This window comes from Podarcis raffonei, chromosome 5 (genome assembly GCF_027172205.1).
Source record: "Podarcis raffonei isolate rPodRaf1 chromosome 5, rPodRaf1.pri, whole genome shotgun sequence".
NCBI classification, from domain to species: Eukaryota; Metazoa; Chordata; class Lepidosauria; order Squamata; family Lacertidae; genus Podarcis; species Podarcis raffonei.
In genome coordinates, this window is record NC_070606.1 from 50,412,973 (window position 1) to 50,428,366 (window position 15,394).

A 15,394-nucleotide genomic window follows, 5' to 3' on the forward strand; every position below is an offset into this window, starting at 1 on the left:
ATGTGGCGTCCCTTCCCAGGAAAAGAAGATCTTGTGTCTTAGGGCTCATTCATGCTTCCACTTTCCCCCGTGCCTAGAAAGAATGGGTCCAAGTGGTTTTCTGCTTGTCCTCTGCTTTCCTCTGCTCTTTAGTGCTGAATCAGAGCAAATGTCAATCTGCAGAAAACCAGATTGACATTTCAGCAGTAAAGACAGCTAGCTTCCTGAGGGGAAAGCAGCAGGACAAGTGGAGTCTGGATGACTTTTTGCTATTATAAATGTTGGACAGGGGAGCTTATGAGAAAGCACAAGTGCCTTGTATCCCCTTGGTGATATAATTCAAAATAAAAGTTGGACATCTCCCATGGTCAGATCTGCAAGCTGTCCTTGCGTTGTGACCTTGTGCATCTCCCAATGGGGGTGGTTCCATTTTTTTATCATACAGACAGAACAAACACAAAAGGAATGGGGAATGCCACCTGTTATGGATCATGTGGTCCATAACTTTGTAAGATAGATTCATTTGCTTTTAGTTGATTGCCTGTATAGTTTTACATTGCTTGGCTGCCTTGCTTTGATGGGTTTAAAAGAGATTTAGACAAATCCATGGAGGATAAGGCTGTCAGTGGCCACTGATCCTGATGGCCATGTTCTAGACCAGAGCTTTCCAAACTGTGTGTTGGCTGCAGTGTGTAGGTGTTTTGTACAAACACTCCTTCACTCCTCCCAGGGCTGGAAATAGGTTGGCTTAACCCCTGGTTTGCTAGTAAAACTGAATTACTGTGTCACGAAATGATAAGTGTATAAAAAGTGTGTCAACAACAGGAAAAGTTTGGAAAGCTCTGTTCTAGACTGCTGGAGTACCATTTGCTTGTAGCTGCAGGAGGAAAAGTGCTGTTGTAATAATTAATTATTACGGTCAGAGACCGGTAAAGAGTGCTGTGGCACTCAGGTCCTGCTTGCAGGCTTTGCATGGGCATATCGTTGGCCACTAAGAACAGGATGTAGTACTAGATGGGGCACTGGCCTGTTCCAGAAGGACTCTTCTTATGCTTGGATACAGGATATAATTGTTAGAAAAATGCCCCTCTGAGCGTCTCCCGGTAGGCACGTCTCTGGAACGGCATGTCCCTTCATCTCCAGAGTGCCTCTCTGTGACACTTTTCATATGAAAAGTGCACACAAGTCTTCTAACGTCATATACAGCAAGAAGAAAGAAACATCCGTAGATCTAAACTACATTTTATTTACATTCTATACAGACAATCCATAATCACGTCTGTGTTCTCCAAGCTCTGGCAGAACAACTGTTGCATACTGCAAAAGTGACACCACAGTTACAATAACACGCTCAGACAGAAGAGATAAGACAGTCTTCCGTTCCCACACTCTTCTCAGACATCTTATGTGACTTACACTAATCACACTAGCAGCATCGGCTGCATAAAATATGCTAACAATAATTGCACTTGTTCAGCTATCTATTTTATATATCCTCTACACTATACTACAGGGACGCGGGTGGCACTGTGGGTTAAACCACAGAGCCTAGGACTTGCCGATCAGAAGGTCGGTGGTTTGAATCCCTGTGACGGGGTGAGCTCCCGTTGTTCGGTCCCTGCTCCTGCCAACCTAGCAGTTTGAAAGCACATAAAAGTGCAAGTAGATAAATAGGTACCGCTCCGGCGGGAAGGTAAACAGCGTTTCTGTGCGCTGCTGTGGTTCGCCAGAAGCGGCTTAGTCATGCTGACCACATGACCCGGAAGCTGTCTGCGGACAAACGCCGGCTCCCTCGGCCAATAAAGCGAGATGAGCGCTGCAACCCCAGAGTCGGTCACGACTGGACCTAATGGTCAGGGGTCCCTTTACCTTTACACTATACTACAGAGACAGGCAAGCTTTTTTTCCTGCCAAGGGCTGCATTCCCTTGTGGGACAGCAGTAAGGGACCACATATAGCAATGAGCGAAACATGGGTAGGGACTGAGCAAAAGGTGGGCTAGGCCACTCATCTATTATTATTATAATATATTATTATTATATTTATATTATTATGCCATCTGACTGGGTTGCCCCAGCCACTCTGGGCAGTTTCCAGCAAAATATAAAACCTCAGTTAAACATCAAACATTACATGTCAAACCGAGAAGGCCCTCTGCCTGGTTTCCTGTAACTTTACTACTCACAATGAGGGAACCACCAGAAGGCCCTCAGAGCTGGGCCTCGGTGTCTGGGCTTAATGATGGGGGGGTGGAGGCGCTTCTTCAGGTATACAAGACTGAGGCTGTTTAGGGATTTAAAGGTCGGCACTGACATTTTTGTTTTCTGTCACCTCTTTTTCTCTCTTTCTGCAGCCCCTTTCTCTTTTTGCTGCCATTCTTTCCTTTGTCTCCCCATCATCTTCTAACCTGCATGAAACTGATTCACCCATCCCTAGCTGCAAAACCAGATCCTGTGTTTCAAGAAACCGGAGACTGCCAGTCTCTCCCCCACCCTAAGCAATCAATCACTATTATGTGAGGACCTGTCCAAGAAATCAAAACTAATGTAACCCCTGCCTGCTACAGACAGATATCATGCAAGTTTGGGAGAGTTTACCAATCAATTTGGGCAAGGCCATGCTTGCTGCCTACATTTCACAATTCAAGGGTTTCCAGTATCACATGGGGTACAGCTAGGAGCAGGGTAGTTGCTATGTCTTCAGGAATGCATTGAAACTTCAGATTTTTCAGAAGTGGATAGGGGGGGACCTGTCCATCAGCCTGTTCTCTGCACCTGCACTGATTTTTATTATGCATGCTTTCTGCATTATTAGGTCTATGGCAGCCTCTTACACATCTTGTAATACAGAATAATTTAGGGGGGAAAGCTATGCAAGCCACTGAGCCCCCTCCACAACAAGTTGCAGGATTATGATACATGTCTCTATCTTGCATAGATCATGGAGACTGCCTGCTATGATTTTAGCAGGTTTTTTCAGCGTTGCCCTAAGTGAACAATGTCCTCATTTGTAAGGCTTGGCCATGCTAGTATGTAGTGTTTTAGTGCAGTGCATATTTCAGAATATGACAAAAGCATGGTATATTATAAGGGCTCCCAATGTGCAAATGAGTAGGATAACCTTGTCAATTTCTGCTCTTTTGGTTTTATTAGACTTTGGAACTTGACTCCATATTTATAAAACCTCTTCCATTGCTGATCTGGAATAATCATGGCTGCTGTGAACACTTTCCTTCTGTTAATGAAAATGTACATTCAGGGGCAAAAACAGTAGAAATGAAAGGAATGGAGAGTGCTAAAATAAGCATAGTGATTGTCTAGCATAGTCTTTCTGTTCTCTCTCTTGTTCTGCTGACCTCCTTTCAAAATTGATTTTTCAGACTCTTTATGAAAACCTTTCTTTTTCTCCTAACCCCCACCCCACCTCCATTTCTGCAAAACTTTTCTTTGAAATTCAGAGAATCAGTGCAGCTTTCTGTGGTTTAAGTCAGGTAAGCCATTTAATCTTGAATCAAGATGCTTACTAGACAACCACACTTAAAAACAATGCAGAGGCAGGGCAGCCCTACCATTAGATATGATGGGGCAGTTGCCTCTGGTGGCAGGTGCTGTGAGGTGGGGAGAGCAGCATTATGAATGTAGAGGTGTGTTCCATGTGGCCTGCCTCTGCCCCTCTGATCTTACCTGCTGGGTGGAGGACATTGTCCATTCCCCAAAATGGCCCATTCCAGAGTTTAAGAAAAGCTAGGTAGCATCTAGAGCAGGGCTGGGCAACCTTTGGCCCTCCACACATTGCTGAACTACAAATTCCTGACCATGGCCACGATAGGTGGGATTGATGGCAGTTGGAGTGCAGCAACATCTGGTGGGCACCAGGTTCCCCAGCCCTGACCTAGAGGTTCACTTCCTCTGGAGTAACTCTTTCTGTTGGACAAAGGGAACTGCTGGATACAACCCATTGCTCTGCTTCTGAAGTCTGAACATCCCACTCTACTCCAGCCACCAGAAGCTGTTTTTTCTTTCTTTCTGAAACGCTTGCTTGACACAGTCCCATCTCAGCGAGTGTTTCAGATTCGTATCATTTATGCTTGGTGGCCTTGGGATGACTGACATGTTCTGTTTCACTTAAGAAAGGAAAGAGAAAGGGCTTTTTTGTTTTAAGCAACAGAGTATGTGCTTGGAATTTTGTAGCTGAACAAAGAAAACAAGACTCTGAAAAGAATCAGCATGTTGTACATGGCAAAACTGGGGCCGGATATAATCACTGAAGAAATAAACATTGATGATGAAGAATCGTCCACAGATACGGAAGGTAGTCCAGGGGCATGTGACTCGGTGCTTTGCCAGCAGATGATAAAAGGTGGGTGCTTCTGAATTAGGGCGGGGTGCCTTTTCAAAAAGTGAGCATGAATCAAGTTGAGTTGTACTGTAATGAGTAAATGTTTGTCTAGTTGTATAAGAGATTTTAGATGCAGCTAATGGGATTCCAGTAGGATTTGAAACCAACCAATAGGGCCCGCACAGAGATGAAATTTTCATCATTCATGGGCTCTTATTTTGGACTGGGTCCAAAGCTGGCTTTTACTGAGTCAGCCACTGATCCATTTATTATTATTATTTCAAGTATTTTGTGTTTTTATAGTGTAAACCACCCTGTGATCTTCGGATGAAGGGCTGTATAATAATATATAATAATAATCGGGCAGCAGCTTTTTGGGTTTTCAGACAGGAATCTTTTGCAGCCATACCTGAACACGCCAGGGATTGAACCTATGACCTTTTGCCTTCAAAGCATGGGCTTTACCACCGAGAACTGCAGCCTGGTCTCTAAGGCAGGCTGAGAGATGCATTGTGCACTGCAGAACTGAACCCAAAACAGTTGAGAGCCTGCTGCATCAGGCCAGTGGCCAATTAGTTTAGCATCCTCTTCTCTCAGAGGCCAGCCAGATACCTGTGGGAACCCTGCAAGCAGGATCCGGGCACAAGAGCACTCTCCCCTCCTGTGGTTCTCAGCAACTGGTATTCAGAAGCATTACAGCCTCTGAATTTCTGGCTTTTCAGACTATGATGTCTCTGCAATGAAAATCAAACTAAGACAAAGGACCAGACAAGGCAAACTTGTAATGGTATCTGCATGTAAGGCACCTGCCTTCTTAATAATTTAAGAACCTATTGATGACCAATTCTTCAGCTTTTCCTGCCGGTGTCTGTCTTTGTGTGCTTATTGTGTGTGTTTTTGTCTCAAATGAAAAACGAACTCTTCCCACCACCGCTCTTGAAAATGTAGATCTGCGGGATCAAATTATATCTCTTCAAGAGGAAAAGAAGGCCTTAGCCATTGAGCTGGAAAACCTGAGGAGCAAATTAGCAGAAGAAATTGTGGATGTAAGTATTGTGTCAGGAAAGCAGAGAGTTGGTGAATGTGACGTTGACTTTTTGTGCCTAGTTTTTGGTTTATGACTGTCCACTGTGAAGTTAATTGGATAATACCTAATCCCACAGGTTCATCAGGATTGTTAACTGCTTCTTGTTTTTTAAGGGTGGGAGACTTTCCATTGTCCGCTTCCCATCTCAAATATCTATTTTCCTTTCGATGAATCATTATCTGTTGGATCCTAGAAAAAGGAATGTGGTAAACAATACCGTATTTTTCGCACCATAGGATGCACTTTTTCCCTCCTAAAAAGCAAGGGAAAATGTGTGTGCGTCCTATGGAGCGAATGCAGGCTTTTGCTGAAGCCTGGAAAGTGAGAGGGGTCGGTGTGCACCGACCCCTCTCGCTCTCCAGGCTTCAGGAAGCTATCCGCTAGCCGTGGGAGACCCAGCTCTCCCACGGCTAGCGGAGCGCTGCATTAATCCCGAAGCTTGGGGCGTGCGGAGCTCAGCGCGCCCCAAGCTTCTGGGTGCCGGCAAGGTCTCCGCTAGCCGTCTAGACCTTGCCGGCACCCAGAAGCTTGGGGCGCACTGAGCTCCGCAGCCCCAAGCTTCGGGATTAGCGCTCCGCTAGCCGTGTCTAGTCTGCGGATAGCAGCCTGCTTCCCGGAGCGTCGGGCGCCCTGAAAGCAGAGCGCCCGGCGCTTCGGGAACACATCCGCAGGGTGGGGAGCCCTGCAGGAGTTCCCCGCAAGGCTCCCCACGCTGCGGATAGCAGCCTGCCGCCCAGCGGGCGGGGCGCCCTGAATCAGAGCGCCCCTCGCGCCGGGCAGACATCCGCAGCGTGGGGAGCCCTGCAGGAGTTCCCCGCAAGGCTCCCCAAGCTGCGGATAGCAGCCTGCCGCCCGGCGGGCGGGGCGCCCTGAATCAGAGTGCCCCTCGCGCCGGGCAGACATCCGCAGGGTGGGGAGCCCTGCAGGAGTTCCCCGCAAGGCTCCCCAAGCTGCGGATAGCAGCCTGCCGCCCGGCGGGCGGGGCGCCCTGAATCAGAGCGCCCCTCGCGCCGGGCAGACATCCGCAGCGTGGGGAGCCCTGCAGGAGTTCCCCGCAAGGCTCCCCAAGCTGCGGATAGCAGCCTGCCGCCTGGCGGGCGGGGCGCCCTGAATCAGAGCGCCCCTCGCGCCGGGCAGACATCCGCAGGGTGGGGAGCCCTGCAGGAGTTCCCCGCAAGGCTCCCCAAGCTGCGGATAGCAGCCTGCCGCCTGGCGGGCGGGGCGCCCTGAATCAGAGCGCCCCTCGAGCCGGGCAGACATCCGCAGGGTGGGGAGCCCTGCAGGAGTTCCCCGCAAGGCTCCCCAAGCTGCGGATAGCAGCCTGCCGCCCAGCGGGTGGGGCGCCCTGAATCAGAGCGCCCCTCGCGCCGGGCAGACATCCGCAGGGTGGGGAGCCCTGCAGGAGTTCCCCGCAAGACTCCCCAAGCTGCGGATAGCAGCCTGCCGCCCGGCGGGCGGGGCGCCCTGAATCAGAGCGCCCCAGCGCCAGGCAGACATCGGCCAGCCCCACAAGCTCGGGGGACAGCAGGGAGGCGCAGCGCCACTATCCCGCTGTTCCTCGACCTGGTTCGGTTTCCCTGACCTGCTTTTGGGGGGGAAATAAAGGGAAATTTTTTTTACTTTATTTCCCCCCCAAAAAACTAGGTGCGCCCTATGGTCCGGTGCGTCCAATCGTGCGAAAAATACGGTAATTTGTATCAGTATCTGAGTGTTTGTGCACTCAGGTGGATTGCCCTGATATTGCAAACTAACCAGACTCCAGTGCAGTCCCATACTAGGGCTGAACACTGGGGCTTTTATGGTAGTTTGGGAGGGGTAACCTCTCCCAACCAGCTTTTTCTCAGGTCCAGCGTCAGGATTTTGGAGCTTTGTATCACAACCATCAGCTGGCCTCCAAAATCCATAAGAGGCAGAAAGTATGACTCAAAAGGCAGAAAGGCAGAAAGGCAGAAAGTATGACTCAAAAGCACTCTTAACTTCACCAAAGTGGAGATCAGCAATCCCCTCATTGCTGTTTGATGCTATTGTATTACCCTGTACAAATCTGCAGCCAGAGAGAGACTTAGCTGTGTGTCTATTAGCCTCCTGCCCCCTCCATCTCCCACAAGCGATCTTGCTAGCTAAGATTCTACATCCTTGTATGTAAGAGCTTTAAAATCTCCTTGCTGTGTATGAAGTACTTATTGCTATTTCTCAGCTCTCGGTTATTATTCAGTAAAGCATTTTAAGGTATTCCAGCTGTTTCTGTGCAGCTTTGGTTGATATGCTGAGCAAACATATTAAAAAGTAAATTCCTTTGAAACCAAGGCGTGTGTCAGAGTAACTTAAGATTGCTTGGTTAGCTAGAAAAATTATGAACAAAAAGGGCTTGTCACTTCTTACAGGCACATCAGCAAGAGCAGAAAAGAACATGGAAGAACTCTGTACAGGCCAATACCTAAATGAAATACTAGTGTTAGCATATTGGTTGAATTACAACCAAGTCTCATACCATGTAAATCATTAAGTGTTTTTGTTTTCCTGATGATCTCTGTTATGTTTTATGCTCAGTCAGTAGAGCATGAGACTCTTAATCTCAGGGTTGTGGGTTCAAGCTCCACGTTAGGCAAAAGATTTCCTGTATTGTAGGGGGTTGAGCTAGATGACCCCTGTGGTGCCTCCCATGATTCTATGTCTCCCCCTACTACACAGGTAAATAAAGTCAAGGAAGAAAATGCAGTCTTGACAGCCGAAGTTCAGAAGCAGCAGAAGGTGTTGGAAAAATGTAACCGAAGTACGTACGTTTGCTTCATAGTCATCTTCTCCTCCAGTTTGCTTTCTCAGCACTGCCATTTGGAGAGCCTTGTTACTGCAGTTCTTCTCCTATATAGATGCAGCAAGGCCCAAATCAGAAAACATATCTAGTTTTGTGTACTCTTTTAAAAAAATCTTCCTGGTTTTATTTGAATATTATTTATAATTGTTGTATATTCTTTTTATGTACACTGTTTAGGATTTTTAAAAAAGTAATTAGTTTATAAATTATTGTAAGTAAATAAAATAAAAGCCAGAATCAGGGGAGCAAGGCTGATCCAACAGACTCTTCTTACGTTCTTACCTATAGAACAGGTTTCTCCATTACTAAACGTTATCAATACATAGCTCCCAGCCCCACAAGTTGATTGCAAAACACTGGTTCATGAAATTGGGGCCAAGCCTGCTGGCTAAAATTACCCAGAATGTGCACAGATATTGTGCAGGCTCTTTCGTATTGTTCTGCCCACACAGCTCAACCGGGACTTGAAAGTAGTAACAATCAACTCTTCAAAATCTCTTAATGACTGCTCACAAGCCCTGATTTCGCAACATACTTCAGCTCTAAGAGTCAGTTTTCAGAATAACGGCATAGAATTTCAAAATCTATATACTCAGTAAATCCACTGTGTGCTTGGAAGCACTCCCTCGCCAGAGCCAAAACAGTCAAAGCACCATGAAAAGGCCCTTTGCAATATGAATTAGAAACTGCCAAGAGGCAACCAATTTTCAACTTGCATTTCATAAGGAAAGCTGCGACAGTGAGGAAGATTTAAAAGAGATTTGCTGGGCACGGCCAGAATTTTGTACCTGATCTGCACTGCCAGAATATTGCAAACCAAGAATCAGGCCTAGCTGCAAAACTCAGTCCTAATGACCTGCAGTGGGCCAAAGCTGAAACTGGTTAGGATGCCCTCTCCTTACTGTCTCACTGCCTTTTTGCCCCTCCCCATCTACCTTGCAATAAGCAGCAGTGATGCAACCAATCAGGTGAGCGAGGCCAGCCCACAATGCTGTTTTAGATTTTGTTTAGACTGGGCTTAGATTGTGTATATCTGGCTTGGGTGAAAGGCAGATTATAAATACTTCTAATAAATAACAGCAACAAATCTTTATTTTGGGGAAAAGGCAAGACATGTTTCCTTCCCCCCAGCGAAGCTATTTGCACAGAAGCCAGTCTTCCACCCCACTGCACTACAGTTCTGGGATTATTTATCCACCAATGCAGTATTTCAGCTAAAGCTTTTATGGTGGCATGCAACCATAAATCTTGTGTAATCTTGTTTCATGGCATAATACAATATGTCATTTTGAAGTTTATATATTTGATGCACTTTGTATGTGAATTGCAATGGCTTGCCGCTGATGGTCACTTTTATTTTGCTTCCTAATTTGTTGTTCGTCTTTGTGTGTTGTTATGTGTTGTGGTGTGTTTGGATTTGTTTTGTCTTTTTTGTGCTTTAAATAGTGTCTGTACTGGCAGTAGAAGAATATGAAGAGCTGCAAGTAAACTTTGAATTGGAGAAAGATCTGCGACAGAGAGCAGAATCCTTTGCACAGGAGGTATGTAAGCCAACAGAATCTACAGATCAAATCAGGTTTTGAAACATGGATTTTTAAAAATGACCTAAGTAAGGAGTGAAGGTTATATATGCCACAGACATTAAATATGTGCAGCACACAAACAGTCTAGAATAAGGTGGGGGACGGATGTATTCATAAGTAAACAAAAGCCAAGACACAATGGTCATCAGTTGGGGAAATGTTTGTTATTATTATTTGTCCTTTGCAATAATGGTCAATATTTTACAGAATAATTTTTTTTAAATGTAAGAATACAACATTAAAATCAGTTAAGACCATTTGTATGTATGTGTCCAGTCAATCTGTCAAGGTTCATATATATGCCACAACTGTAATAAGACTCTAGTATTTGTAGATTGTATGTCTACCCAATTGTATATTTTAGCTTGATACAGGTTTTCTGAAGTAAAGGGCCATTTACTCCATAGCGGCTTCTGTTTATTTATAAATAAATACTGTCTTCTTTCCACTCTGCAGAAGGGTGTACATTTATCATGTTCGTTTTAAGAGTGTCTAGTCCCAGAATTGGACTAGAGTGCATCTGTGGCCTTGACCATATTTCTGTGACACTTTGGTGTCCTTTTGTGTAGTGCATGCTTTTGGGTATGCACAAGGGCTTGCAGGAAGCAAATTATTGTGCTAAACTGGAAGCCAGTTAAGAAGTTTCTCATGTGGCTTATCTATCAGCATTGAATGCAGCTTATCTGTAAAGCTGGGGCTTCATGTGGTATATACTATATGCTCTCTGGGTTGTGGGTTGGGGTCCTAATCTGTAAAATGCACTCAGCTTTTGCTTCAGGGAGGGGCCATAACTCTGTGGTAGAGCACATGGCTTACATGCATCAGGTCTCAGGTTTGATTCTACATGTGGGGTTGGCAAAAACCCCGGGGAGGTTCTTAAACGAGCAATGCAAATAAATAGAGGAAAGATCAGCTCCTTGTTTTAAACAAGAAAAACTTGCAAAAGCACCACGGTTTCATTTTGAAAACATGAGTATCTTGGTTCAGTAGGCATAGCTTGATTTTCAGAAGCACTGAACTTCCGCATCACAAAATAGATTTTGGTGAAATGTAATCATCATGTGCAAGAAATAGCTCAGGGCTTCAGAATACAGCCATATGCTTATGACGTGTTGGATTTCACATTTCATTGCCTTGGGAAATTGGCGTTAGACAACAAGTTCAGGAAAAAATTTGTTTCATTTTGTTTCATTCAAGTTAGCGTCTTGCTAGTATTTGAAAGCTTGTCTCTTATAAATTTAATGCAGGCAAGCAGATGCTACAAAATGTACCGAATTCTTTCATAAAAAGTCTCTCTTGTCCATTGCAATGCTAACTTTAGAAACCCACCAGTCTCGCATTCAAATGAAGTTGAACTTGTTCAAGTCGGGATAGAGGTGCTCATCTTACCACACCTGTTGCAAAATCACTTGCTAATGTTGAATTGAATGACACTATCAGATTAGATTTAAAGCACAGATATTATACCATAAAGGTATGGAGGTGCGCTTGAGAATATGTGGGTGATATCTGGCAGCACCGGAGCTAGCCGATCGGGTGCCTAGGGCGGGGCCAGCTGCCCGTGGGGCCTCCAAGGCGTCTGCCTTCCTCCTCCCACTCAGCCGCCCTACAACTGAGGGGGAGGCAGCAGGCGGACCGTTTGGGGCAGTGTGGAGCCTGCGGGCGCCCACGCCACCGCATCACTCCCAGGAGAGATGCGTGGCTTAAGCGTGCTGCAGGCTCCGTGGTGATTGCCACCCGGCATTTTGTCACCCCCCTCAATGATGACACCTGGGGCAGACCACCCCTCCTGCACCCCCTTCTCCTCTGCCCTTGATATCTGGTGCAGCCTGACACTGAGGGTGTATGTGGGTTGGGAGCTAGGAAAGTTCCATTGACCTGCCTATCATTTTGCTCAATTTGACTGCCTATGTGTAAGTAATAAAGGTTCCATACACAATTTAATATGTGCATAATACAGTTATTTTTAAAGTGCAATGCCTTTACTTATCTTGGTTACTTAGGATGCCCTTGTCATTGTGCAACACTTGGCAGACATTGTATTTAAAATCCAGTATTGAACATTTGCATACAAAAGGTCAAATGCTGTTATCTGCTTCCTCCACCCCCCTCAACAGTAGAGGAAAACGCTTATCATTTCCGACAGCCATGACCTCCTTGTATAAGAATGTTGCTCCTCTCATGAGATTGCATGCTATTGATTCAGAGATATCAATGGGCTTTTTTAGTGACGAGCTCCACAATAACTCTCATTTAGATGCATTAATGGCCTTTGGGTTATTTTGTAATAACTCTTCCATTAATATGTGACGTGTCTCTAAATGGATTGAAAAACCTGCACTTATGAAAAGATTCTTATGTATAGCCTAGTTCGCAAAGGGTGGGAGCAAGGGGACTTGCTATATGACTATAATTAATGTAACACTCCATAGCTTCAGTTGTCATATACAGGAATTGGGTGAGGTCAGGGGACAAATACATTAGCCTTAGAATCTGAAACCTGTCACCTGCAGAGTATAATGGAAGATTCAGCTTATTGGAGGGAGAGTGCCAAGGAATTCCATTGTAAAGGAATCTAATATTTGTCATACTATGGGGCCAATCATATGGCAAGATCTGCTGGGTTGAGAAGCTTAGAATGCAGTTGATCTCCTGCTCAATCAGCTGATTTTAGTCTCAGCTGTCATTAAGTCCCCAATTGTGACTCAGCCAAAAATACATCGGTGTAACTTGCTCATTCTGGCTTAGCCAGGTAAGCCACAGCTGCCTGACTTGAAACCATTGTAACTTCCAAAAAAGGGGTGTTCTTGGGGGCGGGACCAGAAAAGAGGAACTTAGGCTGCATCCTAAGCCTGTTCAGCGTGGTCACATGACCTGGTGACCTGGCATACAACACTGTTCTTTCTGTGTTTATTTCTTTCACTACATTTTCCACATGAACTCGTTTCAGTGTAGGTCCTTGTCTATGGAACTGTGATCAGCACTATCCATCATGACCATGTTGAAACACCTGTTAGGTTGAAGGGCGTAAGCCAATAAATGCCAAAATCTACCACTCAGCCATATTTTACCTCATTTGCAATCAGGTGATTGACCAAGTTAAGAGCAGAGAGCACTGGTCATATTTCAGTAGATTTGGAAATACAGTAAGTTCAAGTGGTGCATGGGCTGTTTGTAAAAACAAGCAAGTGTCCAGATATCTGATTTCGTTTCCGTTTTTGTTTAATGACATGTTAATAAGGGATAGTAAGAATCTATCAGCCACCATGCTGTGGTTATTTACTGTGCTGGTAAACAAACAGCATGGAATTTGGACAAGAAATAATGTGGCATTCTGTTTCTAATACAGCAATCCTAAAAAACATTTCTGCTTTTGCTGCACTACAAATGAATTTCTTAGTCATTTTAAAATAATTACTTTACTTTTTCTTTCCATAAACAGAAGATCCTACCTTGTGCAGAAATAGGCAATATTGTCTTTCATATAGATTTTTTTAAAAATCCCTCACCTTCTGATACCAGGCTTAGTCTTACATCTGTTGTTCATTAAGAAGGAGTCTTAATGAAGTAGGAAAGCAACTTCAGCATAAGGAACAAAAGGAAATTGTTAAGGATTTTGTTATGAGTGCTCAAATAGAGAGACACCATCTTTTAAATATAAAAGATTAATTTGAAATAATATTTCAGTACAGCACATGCCCCAACTACCGTAGATTCTGGTGTATTAGGCGACTGGGCTTATAAGACGACCCCCCAACTTTTGCTGTTAAATTATAGAGTTTGGCCGCCCGCCAAGTGCTGCCAGGGGCAGAGTGCGCATCACTCCGCTGCCTCTGCCGTCGCAGCAGCAGCCCGAGGTGAGGCGTTTGGTGGGTGGAACTCCTTCCCTCCCGGCTCCCTCCCTCCGGGAATCCAGCGGTCCCCATGGTGGCAGGGCGGGTGAGCCCCAGCCAAAGCTGCGCACCACCTCGCCGCGGGAAGGGGAGGCTGCCGCAGTTGCTGCTGCTTCAGGAGGCAGCCAGGGATGGAGGTGGGGGGCGGCTTCTACCACCCTTCTGCCCGTTGCCATTCCAAGCCAGCCGCCGCCAGATCTGAAATTAGACAGTTCCATAAAGATTCCTAAGAGGAATAGGAAGCTTCTTTTCCAGCTTTTCCACCATTGTAAAATAATGCCTTTTTCCTTTGGAGCGAATCTAATAGAAGACTAGGCAGACTTTAGGGTATAGTCCAGGTATTTGCTCTTAGCATTGACCTGCTGAGATCCTGAACGTTTCCTAGATAGAGGAGGAGACAAGATTCTGGTGTGTGCTTGTAGATTTTCCTGATGCTTGCTCCATCTGGATGCTAGATAACCAATTTCCCATATACCCGGGTTTGAATAAATGCTGGGCAAATGATCTAATTTGCAATTTCGTCATGTTTGGTAGATGTTTATTGAACAAAAAACACTGAAGCGGCAAAGTCAGCTTCTCCTGCAAAATGCTGGCCCCGACGAACAGCTTTTGAAAGCTCTGGATGAAAATGCCAAGCTGAATCAATTACTGGAGGAAGAGAGGCTGCAACACCAGCAAAAGGTAAGCACTGTACTTTCCAGAGACACTGGTGTGCTTTGTTTCTGACACCTGTCTTCCCAAACTGAAGAATATATAGTAAGCAGAAGTAGCTCACTGAGTGGGAAGGAGCTTTGGGCCACTGTTGCTTAATGGGAGGGAGAAGGGGAGAGGTGAGGCAGTGGGGAGGTCAGTGCAGTGCAAACACACCAACTAAGCCAGGCATGCCCAAACTCGACCCTCTAGATGTTTTGGGACTACAACTCCCATTATCCCTAGCTAACAGGACCAGTGGTCAGGGATGATGGGAACTGTAGTCCCAAATAATCTGGAGGGCCGAGTTTGGGGATGCCTGAACTAAGGCAATCCAGGACCCCCTCTAGTGTGTTTGCACCATGGTTCCCTTTCCCCAACTCCTCTGTTTCTTCCTCCCAGTAAGCAACAGTTACCCACCTGCCAGAAAGCTAGGGTAGTGGCTCTGACCCGCCTTGCCAGCCACTTCTGATTGTAAGTTATCAAGTTGGTTTAATTTAGTTTAGGTTATCCCGTTGACATACCACTTCACACATCCAGAGGGGTCCTGAAGCAATTTACAATAATAAAATTTCAAATGCATTAAAAAGCCAATAAAAGATTACAAATATGAAACACTAAAAGTGGTCGTCCAACTAAAAAGTTGTCTAAACCAGCGTGAAATATCCATCCCCTTCTGCACCAAGACATTGTTAGTGAGATTCTGGACTGCACAATCAAGCTTTGACAGTGCAACAGCATCACAAATAATTGGGGGGAGGTTCTGACCATCCTCCCAAAGTGGGTGCTGAAGGGGCTAAGCCAGAGGGGCAACACAGCCAGCCGTTCTAGGGCCGGAAGATCAGGACTGTGATTCCTGTGATGCAGGGGGTTGGACTAGATGACATTTGGGTCCCTTCCAAATCTACAATTCTTTGGCTTAATGAGAATGCCTGGGTCTCCAGAGAGGAGCTTGTAATTGTTTTGTAAACTCCCTGGTCCCCCCCTTTTTTTTTGCTGCTGCTGCAGC

General features: G+C 45.6%; 1 protein-coding gene across 3 annotated transcripts in view; it reads left to right on the forward strand.

Moving 5' to 3' along the window:
• SHTN1 (shootin 1) overlaps positions 1-15,394 on the forward strand; it is a 69,945-nt gene that overhangs the window by 25,121 nt on the left and 29,430 nt on the right. For all 3 annotated transcript variants that reach the window (XM_053389077.1, XM_053389079.1, XM_053389078.1), the window contains exons 5-9: positions 4,170-4,338; positions 5,266-5,363; positions 8,096-8,177; positions 9,666-9,760; positions 14,230-14,376. In XM_053389077.1, coding sequence (XP_053245052.1) covers positions 4,170-4,338; positions 5,266-5,363; positions 8,096-8,177; positions 9,666-9,760; positions 14,230-14,376 — 591 coding nt within the window. The remainder of the gene's footprint in view (positions 1-4,169; positions 4,339-5,265; positions 5,364-8,095; positions 8,178-9,665; positions 9,761-14,229; positions 14,377-15,394) is intronic.